Source organism: Balaenoptera borealis (genome assembly GCF_965194805.1).
Source record: "Balaenoptera borealis genome assembly, chromosome: 12".
Lineage (NCBI taxonomy): Eukaryota > Metazoa > Chordata > Mammalia > Artiodactyla > Balaenopteridae > Balaenoptera > Balaenoptera borealis.
Genome location: NC_138869.1, coordinates 76327752 through 76343107, shown reverse-complemented (window position 1 = coordinate 76343107; position 15356 = coordinate 76327752). Strand labels below are relative to the sequence as shown.

At 44.5% G+C, this 15356-nt stretch overlaps 1 protein-coding gene across 15 annotated transcripts in view; it reads left to right on the top strand.

Moving 5' to 3' along the window:
• Positions 1 to 8347, top strand: part of TRERF1 (transcriptional regulating factor 1) — a 197977-nt gene extending 189630 nt beyond the window's left edge. For 13 of the 15 annotated variants that reach the window (XM_082345955.1, XM_082345950.1, XM_082345956.1 and 10 more), the window contains 3 exons: positions 761 to 964; positions 3641 to 3888; positions 7804 to 8347. In XM_082345955.1, the coding sequence (XP_082202081.1) occupies positions 761 to 964; positions 3641 to 3888; positions 7804 to 8128 (777 nt within the window). In that variant the 3' untranslated portion in view covers positions 8129 to 8347. The remainder of the gene's footprint in view (positions 1 to 760; positions 965 to 3640; positions 3889 to 7803) is intronic. The other 2 variants (XM_082345945.1, XM_082345943.1) reach the window with 1 other exon arrangement.
• Positions 8348 to 15356: the final 7009 nt, after the last annotated feature.

The window sequence follows — 15356 nt, the reverse complement described above, 5'->3', positions numbered from 1 at the left end:
GCAGAGGGAGGGGACACAGTCACAAAGAGGATAATTATTCATAGAAATATTTTTCTTATTTTTTTTCGTAGAGTGCCCGTGATCAGAGACCAAAAAAAAAAAAAAAAAAAAGCACATGATAAATGGGAATATCCCCTTCCGTTTCTGCTCCTTTTCAGAGCCACTGTGGTTCAGTCTCTGATCCTATTTTCTGACAAGAACAGAGAAGAAGTGCATCAGAATGCCATGGGTCATGTGCCTTCCACAGGTCAAATCAATATCTCGGGCATCTTGCAAGGAAGTGTGTTAGAAGACCTTTAAAAACAAAGCCTGATAGGTCTTTAGTCTCTGTCCAGAGGGGCTCCACAGTGTCATTACTGCTTGAAAACCCTCCTCACTGCTCTGGGGAGGCAGAGCTGCTGCAAGTGGGGTATCCTGCCTGAGTTTTAGTCAGTGTCAAGGTCTGCGGGTCTCAAACAAGGGGGAGAAACTCTACATACAGAAATCTCTCCTCTCTGCCTTAGGATATATTTTTGTAAGTGATGAGGGGACCCAAAGTGGGGGACTTCCTTGCCCTCAGAATTCCAAGTGTCCAGTGACCAACCTTGTAGAAACCGTATCCCTCCCCAGAGGCCTCTGCCAGCCCTTCCTTATGCACAAAGAAGCCGATGCAGCCCCAGCGTCCAGCCCCTCTCTCCTCTCCTAGCCCCTGGGTTCTGTTCATCACTAAAAATGCCATTTGGGGATTTTCCCCCTTTTGCTTTTATTGCCTTAACACCAGACGAGTGAAGAAGATGAAGAGGTACAGGAGGAGGAGGAGGACCCAGAAGAAGACAGGAAATCCACAAGAGAAGAGGAGAGTGAATTGCCCAAGTCTCCAGAGCCACCACCAGGCCCGGTCCTGGCTTCCGCAGAGGGGCCGCCCCTGCAGGCCCTGGGCCAGCCCTCAGGCTCCTTCATCTGTGAAATGCCCAACTGTGGAGCTGTAAGTGTCTCTGCGCCCTCCAGGGATCTGGGACTCTTGAGAGCCGTACATACAGCTGTGCCCGGCTTTAAGAGATGATGCACTTTGCAAAAGGTGTACTTTCAGCAGTGAACGTTTGGCAGAGGGAAGTCCATGTGGCCCTGCTTTTCTTTCCTTCTCCATTTACTTATTCATTCAGCCCGTAGATATTTCTGGAGTGTGTGTTCTCTGTTAAGCACTGTGCCACGTGCTTGGAGGACACAGGTCCGTCCCTGCCCTCAGGGAGCATGTGATTCAGGCTCTGCAATGGACCTTGGCCTCCAGAACTTACACTCCTCGTTACTTGGTGCCTCCCCACTCCTCCTGGGCTGTGTCACACAGGTCATGTCCTGGAGACATGCATTTAAATGCAGTGGGAGAGCCCACAGAGAAGGAGTGTCCTTTTATGGCATAGTTACAAAGATTTAGCTAAAGTTTATCTTTGTACTCTTTGGGGGAAGCAAACAAGATTTACTAAGCAAATTATTCATGTAAACAGGCTAAAAAGGTGTCTGTGTAATTACCTAACCTAGTACTTTTCAAGTACATTAGAAGCATCATTTAGCTAAAATAAAACCAGTTCACCATTTGATCATTCTTAGCACTAAAGGATGGCCTTACAGAATCTGTACTGGCCTGATCTAAGGCTCTCTGTGTATTTTAATGGATATATTTTTTTTAATTGTTAACTTTGGACTCTCAGTCCGCCCAGTACCCCACTCGTCTGAATTGCTGAGCTTTTCCCAAATCAAGTTTCTTAAAGCTGGGCACACCTGTGTAGGCAAGTTCTAGAGGTATTATGCAAAAAATTAGAATGTTGCTCCTTTCATATGAAGCCCTGTTTTCCCCAAGTTAGTGCTTATCTTTGCTTGTGTGTTATATAGGATAATACTGTTTTCCAGAGTGCATTGAATGCTGCTTATTCAGTCCGTCACTTAGATGAAGAAAGCAACAGTCTTTAAAATATTTAGATCCTAAAGCAGAAATTCACTTGATTTACATTTAAGAAAAAATGAAAAAAATTTTTTAAATGATACATACATTTTGCATTAGCTTTGAAGAGAACATAAGAAATTGCTCGCTTGTTTCTATCTTTGATGTTTAATGAGCTGGACGCTTCACTCCATCATTGCCATGTTGTATAGAGCACTTCCGTTAGGGAATGATTAAGATGTGACTTTATTTATTTATTTTTTACACATCTTTATTGGAGTATAATTGCTTTACAATGGTGTGTTAGTTTCTGCTTTATAACAAAGTGAATCAGCTATACATATACATATGTTCCCATATCTCCTCCCTCTTGCATCTCCCTCCTACCCTCCCTATCCCACCCCTCTAGGTGGTCACAAAGCACCGAGCTGATCTCCCTGTGTTATGTGGCTGCTTCCCACTAGCTATAAGATGTGACTTTAAATGACAGTATCCTTGGTGTATTTGTTTAGAAATTGGATGCTTCCTCAATTCATAGTTTGGGTGTACAGTAAATTCTTTCCTGAGCGGGAAATCTTTTACTTTACCCAATCAAAAATGCTCAGCAAGGTGAATATTTTTTCGTGACTTTAAAAAACAACAGGGAAAAAAGCATGTTGGTTTTATTCAGTGCCTAAACATGGAGGTTTTGGTTGCTAAATCAGCGAAAGATTTTTCTTCCCTGCAAGACTATAAACAGAACTCATGAACTTAACACAGAGTGACCATCTGTGGCTGGACAGTTCAATGGGTACTCCCATTAGCTGATGCATTTAGCAATCTGGAAGTCAGGGCTCTTGGAATTCAGGGGTCTGGATTACATCCCTTTACAGCAGTGGATCTCTGCTGGGAATGGTTTTGTTCCCGTGAACATTTGGCAACGTCCAGAGACATTTTTATCACATCTAGGGAGGTGCTCCTGGCATCTGGTGGGTAGAGAGGCCAGGGTTGCTGCTGAACATCCTGTGATGCCCAGGACAGCCCTACAGCAAAGAATCATCCAGTCCCAAATGTCAGTAATACTGAGGTTGGGAAACCGTGCATTATGCCAACCTTCAGAAGACCAGGTCGTTCCCCTTTTTTTCATCCTGCAGTACAATGTCGGGGTCTGAAACGTTGCTTCAACACTGGGCTACTGATTGGGGCTTAGAAATAACATATAGAATATATCAGAGCAGCTAGTCAGTGTCTTCCAAGCTGTGTCTCTTGGGGTTCGAGGGATTCCTAGCGGGGAGATAGAGCTGAGCAAATAGATTCAATTTTGGGGGGCTGTCTCTTTCAGCCAGAGTACCTCTGCTTTGAACTTTTGAATAAGACCTGATTTTTTTAAGTAAAGAAAGGAAAGGAAAGGAAAAAAGAAAGAAAAGAAAAAAGGGGTGGAAGGTAGCTTCTGGCTGTTAAAAAGTTTGAAAGCTGGTCCAAACCCTCTCATTTTACAGATGGAAACAATAAGGTGTTCAGAGGGGAAATGGCCCAATGGCCTCCCTGTGAGACGGAGGCACTGGATTGAGCCCTAGTCTTTGGTTATAACAGTGATGGGTTTTTTTACTGGCACAGCACTTGTGATTGTGGTATTTGATCTCTACTTTCTGTGGCATTTGTCCAGAGTTTGCTTATGTAAAACCACTGTTTCGAGTATCACATGTTCTACCAATGAGTAACTAATAACCCTAATTTCCTTTTCAGGACTGTAGATGTCATGTCACTCCCTTTCTTCCCCAGGTGTTCAGCTCCCGACAGGCACTGAACGGCCACGCCCGCATCCACGGTGGCACCAACCAGGTGACCAAAGCTCGGGGTGCTGTTCCCTCTGGAAAGCAGAAGCCTGGCAGTGCCCAGAGCGGGTACTGCTCAGTGAAGAGCTCACCCTCTCACAGCACCACCAGCGGCGAGACAGACCCCACCACCATCTTCCCCTGCAAGGAGTGTGGCAAGTAGGTAGAAATGGGCCAGGGACTGAATCTAAGTGTGTGATGAATAATGCCTCTGTAGGGGCTGGGCCAAGGTGGTCTGAGGTGTCTCCAGGCAGAAAAAGAACCCAGACTCTCCAGTTTTTCCTCATATCGTCCTTGGGGTCTACATGGTGCCTCATGGTGGGTGGACCTTGTCTCTGACTCAGAATATGGTCATTCTGATGTCCTAAAGCCTAATAAGGATGGACATCATCAGAGAGCAAATCTCTAGTGACATAACTTCACTCTTTTCCAGAAATGATGGATGGGACTCTGATTCCCACCTCTTCCCTTCACACCCAAACCATATTCACTAGTACTGACTGCTCTCTTTGCATCCCTGCCGAGTGATTTGAGAATGGCGCTAAAACATCTAACCAGGAACTCTCTGTGGCAGAGATGGCTTTCCTACCAATACTGCTCGTTCCTGCACCCAGGGCAGACATCACTAATCAATTGCTATACTTTTTGCTACCACATTAAGATAAGACTCAAATCCTTTCAAATCCTTTAAATCCTAATGCTTCAAGCTGGCACAACCAATTGATCAGAGTTGACTCATGAGGTAAAGTCTATCTGTCATCTTGGCCGTTTTAAGTGTAATTTAAAACAATGAAAAGGGGGAATTGACAGTAGGTGGTAATAACAGCATTAAATAACGTTTACTAAGCACCTAATTTTGTTACATACTTCATGTGCATGAGATCATTTAATCCCCACACAGAAACTCCATGTGGCGCAGATACTGTTTTATCCTTGTTTTTACGAATAAGGACTGAACATTAGGTAAATTTACTTGCCCCAGGTCATTCCCCCAGTAAGAGCAGAACTGAGATTTGAAACCCTATGTGTTCAAATACAGAGCCTGGGCTTCTGACCACTGTTCCAGCCTAGTGGTTTCCTTTGTTTGCTTATTTATTTATCACTGATGGTGAGATGCACACAGTTCCCTCCCACAGCATCCAGTATAGAATTCCAGTTTACTTCTCAGTGAGTCTGCCTGCGAGAAGGGTTGTCATAAGTAACTTCTTTTAGGAGCCTTGCCGAGTTTCTCTTCCTGTAACCTCCAATGTCTCAAACGTGCAGTGTTACCTGGAGAGATGCCCACGAGGTAGCTGCTGAAACTACCAAGGGAACATCCCTAGTTGTATGAATGAGGCCAACTGGGACCTCTGTTTATAATCTTCATCCTCATGGAATATTTCAGGCGTATTTCAGGCATCTTAATAATTCTGTCACTTATCAGTTACTCAGTATTTGCCTGGCACTGTTTTAAAGGATGTTTACGTGTATTGATTAATTTAATCTTAAGCCCGATGAGGTAGGTACTGTTAGCCATAGGTCAGTGGCACCTGCCAAAGTGAGTTGGAACTAGCAACTCTCTTCCTGCAGAGATGGGGAGACAGACTTAGGCGTGGGTCCCCTCCTCTGGGCTCTAATGTCCTTCAGAGCCAGGACATGATATCATCTTCATGTCAGCAAGGAATAAGTGAGCCCCTGGATTGATCATCGGGTTTACTTACTTGAAATAGTGAAACCTCCTCAGTCGGACTCCCCCCTACTTGCCCTGGGGTGGGAGAGGCAGGGAAGGGGGCGTCTCACCAGTTTCTTCTCAGGAACCAGCATCTTCCCTTCACTCACTCCCCTCCAACAGGCGACAACTCCTTATTCCACTAGGTGGCGACAAAGGACATTTTAACAACCAGAAATAAGTATTTCAAGCTCTGGTTGTCTTTTGGTGACTTCCATTAAATGTTTTTCTTGTCTTGTTTTTATGTTGCTTGGGACCTTTTTCTACCATAACTCCAGTTAAGATTTTTACGGAAAACAGAAATATTTTCTATGGTTTTCCAGATGAGGAATAACATCAGGCACATGTTTGCAGAATCCTTTTTTTAGCTGCTGAAATTATGTTCATTACATTAGACAGTTTTCAGTATGTCCAGTGGTGATTCATCAACTCTGTTCTAAGACACGGGTCTTAGAAATCAGGTTTTTTTTTCCATTTATGAGCTCAGGAATAAATATTTATGCCACCCTCCCTCTCTAAAAACAGGCCGTCTAACATCTGGACAAACTTGCTCTGAAAAAGGTCCAGGGGCTTCCCTGGTGGCGCAGTGGTTGAGAGTCCGCCTGCCAATGCAGGGGACACGGGTTCGAGCCCTGGTCTGGGAGGATCCCACATGCCGCGGAGCAACTGGGCCCGTGAGCCACAACTACTGAGCCTGCGCGTCTGGAGCCTGTGCTCCGCAGCAAGAGAGGCCGCGACAGTGAGAGGCCCGTGCACCGCGATGAGGAGTGGCCCCCGCTTGCCGCAACTGGAGAAAGCACTCGCACAGAAACGAAGACCCAACACAGCCAAAAATAAATAAATAAATAAATAAATAGAATACCATGGCCAAAAATCAGTAAAAAAAAAAAAAAAAAGGTCCAGATAGAAATATTTTAGGCTGGGTTTCCCTGGCGGCACAGTGGTTAAGAATCTGCCTGCCAATGCAGGGGACACAGGTTCGATCCCTGGTCCAGGAAGATCCCACATGCCGCAGAGCAACTAAGCCCGTGCGCCACAATTACTGAGCCTGCACTCTAGAGCCCGCGAGCCACAACAAGAGAAGCCATTGCAATGAGAAGCCCGCGCACTGCATCGAAGAGTAGCCTCTGCTCGCCGCAACTAGAGAAAGCCCACGTGCAGCAACAAAGACCCAACACAGCCAAAACAACAACAACAACAACAAAAACATAATTCTCAACTTAAAAAAAAAAAAATATTTTAGGCTTTGCAGGTCATTCTGTCTCTGTCACAGCTACTCAGCTGTGCCATGTTAGTGCAAAAGCAGCCATGGACGATACATAAACAATTAAACATGTCTGCGTTCTGGTAAAACTTTATTTACAAAAGCAGGCAGTGGGCAGGATTTGGCCCACTGACCATAGTTGGCAGACCCCTTAGCCCAGGATTTCTCAGCCTTGGCACTGATATTTTGGGTCTGATGATTCCTTATTTGGGGAAGAGGGCCTGCCCTCTGTATTGTAGGGTGTTCAGCAGCATCCCCGGCATCTACCCACTCGATGCCAGAAGTACCACTACCACCACCCAGCTGTGACCATCAAAAATGTCTCCAGACGTTGCCAGATATTCCCTGTGGAGGCAGAATCCCCCCTAGCTGAGAACCACTATTTCATTCTAAAGCAAACAGGAGGGAACTATGATATATGATGGCCAAAACGAGACGGGATCTTGGGCGAAGAGGAATGGTCAGTGCAGCTCAGAAGTCCAGTACGATGAAGACAGAAGAGGGGCTGTTGGATTTGGCCACACAGCCACTAGCGATCTCAAGCACTTGGACTGAAGTGGAGGGGACGACAGTGCAGTTGGAGAGTGTGGAGGAAAGAGGAGCTGTACGTGTGTGCGGGCAGACCCTCTAGAATTTTGACGGGAACGACAGGGACAGGAGGCCAGAGGCAGAGGACGGGTTGTTTTACGGTGGGAACCGACAGAGCTTGGCAGCATGATACGGGGATTCTCAGGTTGGTCGAGAGGGCTTGGTCAGTGATGGAGAGGAAACGGGGAAGATAAGGAGGAAAGAAATGCCTGTGCCCCAGGCCACAGATGGACAGGAAAGCTTTCACAGAGAGAAGCTTGTCACAGAGAGAAAGCCCAACACACTGTAAACGTGTTCCTGTCTGCATCCCCTTTCCTTGGAACGCTTGGCGAGAAGAGAGGTTAACAGGTCACCAGGGGAGGAGGTCTTGGGAGCTAAGGAGATGGGAACTCTGTCAGAGCCACCCCAAACCAGACAGCAGACCATGCACCTGCTCTTCCCTATAGGATCCCTTGGATTTCCAAGAACTCAGATCTTCTAAATTTCACATGCTTCTTTTTCTTCATTTTTATAGAGTCTTCTTCAAGATCAAAAGCCGAAATGCACACATGAAAACTCACAGGCAGCAGGAGGAACAGCAGAGGCAGAAAGCCCAGAAGGCGGCTTTTGCGGCTGAAATGGCAGCCACGATTGAGAGGACTACGGGGCCGGTGGGGCCGCCGGGGCTGCTGCCCCTGGACCAGCTGAGTCTGATCAAACCCATCAAGGACGTGGACATCCTCGACGACGACGTCGTCCAGCAGTTAGGAGGCGTCATGGAAGAGGCCGAGGTCGTGGACACCGGTCTCCTCTTGGATGATCAAGATTCAGTTTTGCTTCAGGGTGACACGGAACTCTAAAGCCCTGTGTGTCGCTGGGAGACAGCGAAAACCCACGGTCTCCATCCTCATTCATCAGGAAAGCTGGACTGCCTGCTTGTTTTGTAACCATTTTAAACTACCTGTTTAAAAAGTGGTCGTTTTTTTCAGGTTTAGAAAAAAATCGGGCTTTTTTCCTTTTATTTAAAAATAATTGTTTTGTGGGAGGTTGGGGGGGAATAAATAATTGGCACAATCCTACTTTAAGATGTGTTTCATCTGGGCTACATTCCCAGGAATGAACTCATTCCTGGTTGGGAATGAACCTGACGTTCATGTTCTTTTGCTTTCAGATGCCAACCATCCTGGTTGCCTTTTATCCCAAAGCTTGCGTGAGTGAGTGAGTGAGAGAGTCTGTGTGTGTGTGTGTGTGTGTGTGTGTGTAAAGCAGGCTACTTTCTTTGTGCTGGGGTCTTGGGCCATCCTTTCCCACCAAAAGTCATTTTTGTGCTGACCTCATTCCGCAGTTCGCAGTGAACTTGGCGTCTTTGCCAGGAGACCATGCTAGGAAGTAGCTTTCCAGTGAGCAAAGGCAGCCCTGTGTTCCACAGCTTTCTTCTAGCACACACGTCATTTGAAGAGTTGACCAAACGTGAAAGTCATTTTTCTCCCTGCCCTGCCTGTCACTCGGCCTGTTTCTGAAAACCGAGTGCTGTGTCATTTCAGGCTTTCCCTCCCTGGCCGTGATTTACTACGAAGGTGATTCATGGAGCAAGTGCGTCCTCTTCCCAGTTCCCTGAAGACCGGTTGACTCCAATTCGTGGGTTAGCAGGATCCCTTGGATTTCCAAGAACTCAGATCTTCTAAATTTCACATGCTTCTTTTCCAGTTGGCCTGAGCCGACTGGAAATCCGTCTGGAGGAAAATAACCCCAACTATTAAGTTGCCAGGGCTGTTTTCAGGGAGGTTGGTGGAGGAGCACAGATTAAAGTCCCTGGAATGCCAAGAGGCCCAAAAACTAGATCAGAAGAGCTGATTCTTTTTTGCCACACTGTTAAAGGTCAGTGGAGTTCTGAAATTACTCTGTGCCACTTGGAAGTACTGTGAAACCTCATTCACTAGGATTCTGCTGTCATTCGCCTGTGCTGGACCGAAGTTTACCTTGACGCTAACTCTGAGGAAAAGGGTTGTCTAACAAATCTGATGGCAAATACAAGGGAAATAGCATTAAAGGCCAACAAAAATGGTTTCAGATACCACTTCAGCTACAGTGTTTGCATTCAAACAATGTATTCATTAAAGTCATTTACCAAAGCCCTTCTAGAACTCTCCAAGCTACATACCCCTGCTCTGTCTCCTCCTGTCCCTGCCGGCAGGGTTGCTGTTTGTACTTGAAGGTAATAAACCTGTAATCCTTCAAAAATGGCATCGAGCTCAGGCTTTTGAGCTGAGTCAGACTCCTCCATGGGCTCCGTCAGGGCAAATGAGTGCGTGCGCCTTCAGGCTGGGATGCGGCCCCAGCACAGAGCTGACGCTTCTGATGCCCCAGCTCCTGCAGGTGTGGCAATCCTGCCAGGGCACTTTGCTGGCACAGTAATAGCTTGATGTTACAAGAGGATGTCAGCGGAAGCACGAGGATAGGACTGGAGCATCTTTAAGTTGTCTCAGCAAAAGCTTCTAGCACACACTGAAGACCCACAGCAGCCCCACACAGGCAGTGTCCTCTGAATCTCAGGAAAGCCATGGACGGAAGATCAATACAAAGGTTCTTTTCATTGCCACCATTTGGTTTTCAGAAAAAGAGGTCTTGAAGATTTCCTTTATCCTTTTTTAGGGAAAAAAAAAAGTGTTTCATTTGCTGCCATTTCTGACAAATTATTCAATGTTCTGAGTTCAGAACTGCCTGGGGAGGGCATCAGCCTTGTGGCAGAACTATTCCAGAACCATTCCAACTGTAGTATCGGCTGATCCCATCTGTCCCAGTGACTACTTCCCTCCACTTGTGGGTGTCTGAGAAGGATTCTGGAATGGTTCTGCTATTGGGTCTATGAAAGCTTATCTAGCAAAGGAGCAAACACCCGGAAAAATGTTTATAAAGCAAATGTACTCGTTCTGTTTGGAGACTTGCCCGGCTGTTCCAGTTTAAAACATTAAAATAAACTGAGTTGCCAAGGCAAAAATATAATGCACAATTTAATTTTGATTTTCCATGCAGTATAGCATTTGCATTTTTGACTTGAAATAACCAAAGAACTCCTCCTTGATGAGACAGTTCACTTTCCTGAATTAGTATTTTTCTTCACAATATCAACTTAAAGAATTGACTTCATAGTAAAATACTGCACTTATTTTTTTCCTGAAATGATTCTGCCTGCATGTATGTGTTGTGTTTTGGCTCCTCCCCCCCTCCTCCCCACCCTAAAGAACTTTTCTTCCCAATGGTTTGTCCTCAACACAGTTACTGTTTACTATCAGATAGTTTTTCATTAGTGAATTTAGACCTCTTTGAGAAAGCTTGTATATAAAAAGTTAAAAGATATATTTTATGGAAAAACCCATCTTATTTTCAAATATATTTAACTGCTGTTCTATTTTATTAGAGGAAGGTTGTAAATATTTTCTAGGAGTTCTATTGTAAAGAAAAGTATTTTTGAAAAAAATTAATGTAATAAAAAGGAAAACATTTTTAAATAGTGGTTGTGATTGCTTCCTGTTCTGGCTTCATTGTGTTCTATTCGTAGGAAATGACTTGCATGCCTTCCCATTTTAGGATGTAATTTATTCTGGTTTGCACTATTTTAAGTTGACATCATAATATCTAATGTGCTTCACTGTGTTTTCCCCAGAATGCAGGTCCCTTGGTCCATATCAAAAGCACTATGTATAGCATATTCATACTTTCTTCTTTTGTAACGTGTGTATTTTTAATAAGGATTTTATGTAACATTTTGGCAAAAAGAGGACAGTATTTTCTAGTGAATTTTATAATACATTTTGCTAAAAGTGTTTCTTCCTAGGTCAGTTTTTGTTAAGGCGAACCAAAAGTCTTATTTTCCCAGGGGTTTAAAAAAAAAGTTTGAAGCTTGAAAGCAAAGTTATATTTAAACATCATATGTAACAAATAAATAAAGATGTTTTATAGACTTGTCCTCAAAAGGTGCATTCCTTAAAAACAAAAACAACTGGGGCATTCTAGGTTGGTTTTCCCCCTGAGCGATGAGCATTTTATTTTAATTGCCACAATACTTTTTTTTCAGAAAGCAAGCCAGGAGAATTTTACTTAAAAGGTTCTGGTCATTAGCCTCCTCAGAAATTTATTACAGTTCTTACAGATAGGCATTCATCAAACAGAGATGTAACCAAGTAGACACTGTCATATTTATTTGTGAAAACCTGATTCAATATTGCATCAGCTGCTCTGAAAATAAAATGTTATCTTTTTGAGTTTCATTTGGCTTAAACATTCCTTCTTTCTAGCTGCTGAAATGACTTCTCAATGCTAATTTACTGTTAGTTTGTTTCTGGAGACAGGTTTAGAGGGCTGCTGATTCGGTTTTTTTAATATATATAAATTTATTTATTTTATTTATTTATTTTTGGCTGCGTTGGGTCTTCATTGCTGCGCGCGGGCTTTCTCTAGTTGCGGCGAGGAGGGGGCTACTCTTCGTTGCGGTGCACTGGCTTCTCATTGCGGCGGCTTCTCTTGTTGCAGAGCACAGGCACTAGGTGTGTGGGCTTCAGTAGTTGTGGCACGCGGGCTTCAGTAGTTGTGGCACACGGGCTCTAGAGCGCAGGCTCAGTAGTTGTGGCGCACGGGCTTAGTTGCTCCGCGACATGTGGGATCTTCCCAGACCAGGGCTTGAACCCGTGTCCCCTGCATTGGCAGGCGGATTCTTAACCACTGTGCGACCAGGGAAGCCCAGGTTGATCAGATTTAATGCTCATATAAATGCCCCCACCCCTACCCTGGAGGCCAAGATGAATATTTCTGCTTCTCAAGCTGTGGATGAGCCACTTGAAGGGTTGATGGCCTCTAACCCGTACTACTCACAATGCAGTTTGGGGGAGCTCAGTATTACACATGGGTTATCTCACAGGGAAGCGCCAACAAAATCCAGTCCACCCTGGTTTATAGGCATTGCTAATCTGGATTTCCAAATTCTACAAAGTGTGTTTACTTTTTAATGGTCAACAGCAAAGTTCAGGAGAAATCTGAAATTCTAGATTTCATACAGAATTTAAGTAGGGCATACCTGTTCAAGACCTTGACCTTCTACGTTCTTTTGGGGTTTTATACTTTTAATTTGGGCAATGTTAGTCATGTGCCAAAGAAAATAGCTCTTCCTTTACGAACACTGCATTTAGCCAGTGTTGGAAATTTAAATTCTGCTTCCAGGGGCTCAGGTGTCCAATCTGAAGACTTTTTCCTACTGTTTTAGTCTCATTCATTACTCACATACCAGGCACTATTCCATGCTGTATTATACACGGGGCAGTTGAGTAGCTAAAGATGACTGTGACATCATTCCTGCCTGCCTGCCAAGGAATTTAATACTTAGAAAAAACATATAGGGACCTGGGAACAGATCCAGTTCCATCACTGGGAAGAGCAAAGGTCATGCTTTATTATTATTACTGAACCATCTCACCATCACCCACATATTCACAGCAATTTATAACAGGTGCTCAGCAACTATTTGTTAATTATCTCTCTAATCTTCCAGGTATGCTTATCCAGCATACCTGTGTGTGTGTGTGTGTGTGTGTGTGTGTGTGTGTGTGTGTGTGTAAATAAAACCTCTTTTGACTTTACCTAAAGTCAATTCTGAATTCCACAGACTCCCATTCTACCTTCCTCAGCCACAGCCAGCCAGCTGTGGACTGAGGCTGAGTTTTAATGTTGGTATAAACAAAACATAATTAGGAAGGCATGTTAAGAAATTGAATAATATATTCCTAAGTGAACCATAGTGATCTTTGGGTCTCAGATATCCCTGTATAAAAGAGCCAAAGGGCTGATTATTTCTTTATATGAGAGAGAATCTTTTGAAAAGAGCTGTCCTCCTCCCACAACCCCCCCAAGGGAAGTGTTTAATGTTTCTGTTTGAGTCGTAAAGGCCAAGCAGCCATACATGCTTGATTTGCATTCCAGCACACATATCCTTAACATACAACACGGATCTCTCTTTGGGCTGTTTGGGGTCATTACTTCCTTACTTCCTCTGCTTATGTAATTTTATTTTTGGCAGTCTTGCTATTTCTTTTTTTTTTTTTCCCCAACCACTTTATTAAGGTATGGTTGACACATAAAAAGCTATACATATTTATTGTATACAACTTGATGAGTTTGGAGATAAGTGTATAACCATGAAACCATCACAATCAAGTGAGAAGATCTGTCTTTTAAAACAGAACAACCGGTGCAATCAAAGTATGATATAACTTAGAAATGTTTGATGCACACACTTTTATTTTTCCTGGATATAAAGCAAGGTGGACTTGCATCAACTTGATCTCCTGCTCATTTACACTAGTTCAGAGGTTTGAAGGCTTAGGTCATAGGGAAAAGACCCATAATGGACTGGCCAAGCTTTAGAACACTGTCCACGCTAATAAACTAAGAACTTATACACGTTAACAAAAACCTCCACACTGTCCATGCCCACACACCATACCAAAGGGCTCTGTCCACAGCCCCACTGTTGGCAAAACCTGAGTTTGCCCCTCACAATGACTCCCACCTTACCCCCAGCTAATTGGACCAGGGCCAGCACCTGACCCCAAGCTATTAGGCCCATAGTCCATTTGATGACACATGACATGATTTAGCCCCGGAAAATGAGGGGACCAAATCCAATTCCCACATTTGAGAGTATGAATGGAGAAACTTGGCGAGCCAAAGGCAGCAAGCAGAATTCTGAGGGAGCACCAACTATTTGTAAGCAGAGAAAGCCCATCAATAAAGAGACCATGTTTGGCCTTAGGGGTGGAGAGGGCATCCAGTCCCTAAGGCTGCTTTGAGCCCACTTTTCCAATTGCAGGAGCAGTTCAGGCCATACATGTCTTTAAAAATAAAAAATAAACTCCTTTTCTTGCAGGAGCATGGGGAAATGGGGATCTCTATGCCTCACATCCAAAAGAGACTACTAAGAGTTCTACTTAGTAGAACTGGACCTTATTACAAAGTCAGCACCAGGGGTGCTGCAGGGGTGGAAAAGGCACTGAACTAGGATTTTGAAGATGGTTATTGGTTCAGCTGTAACTAACTCACCCATATGACTTTGAATGAGTCATTTCATCTCTGAGCCTCAGTTTCCTCACCTATTAAATTAGGACAAGATGCACGTCTTCTTGTGAGGATCAGATTAGGTGACATAGGGAAAAGTTGTTTGCAAGCTGTAAGGTCACCATCACTGGCAGCTGCAGAACCCTCACCCAGATAAGGCTGCTCAAGGGGGCAGAGGCAGGCTGAGGAGCCATCCCAGAGGAGAGACTAATGCTTCAAAAGCAGCAACAGAGTTGGAGAGCTATAGGAAAACTCCACTGGCTAAGAGAGACTAGCCAACTCTGAATGTCACAATTGACAGAGGGAGCCTGATTCTGAAAAGGACACTGGGCAGCCTGCCAAGGCTACTGTTGTTATAGCTATCACCATTTAAGTACTAACTCAGGTTGTTTCTCCAGGGCAAGATGAGGTAACAGATCCCGAGTCATGGACCACCTGGCCAGCGAATCTTAAACAGAGACACTGTGACTCCCAAAACTACAATTCAGAAATGTCACAAGGTGATTAATCCCAGTCTCTTTGATCTTCTCCTTTAAAAAACAAACAAAAACCCCCTAACTCAAATACCAAGTTGGAGTGGATCTGAGGCTTGTCTCCTACTCCCTTGCTTGGCGCCCTGTAATAAATCCTTACTCGGCTACGAACTCCCGCTGTCAGTTTGGCTTTCTGCGAGCCACGGGCACACAAGCCCTTTGCTCCGTTATAATAGGAAAAAAAATCAACCATTCATCCACTGCTCAGAGATAACCAGTGTCAATATATTACTTATATTTTTTCCAAGCATGTGTTTGTTGTGTTTGCCTCCAACAAAACAGGAACCGCAAAGGACAAACACGATTTGAAAAGGAAAGCGCTGACAGAACTCGGTAACCAGATACGAGCTGAAACTATTACAGGACGGCGTAGGGGTCAGGTTGCGACCGGAAGGAGGCCGGCTACATTCACAGTCCCACCCTCAGAGAGCGTGGAATCGCGTCTCTATGG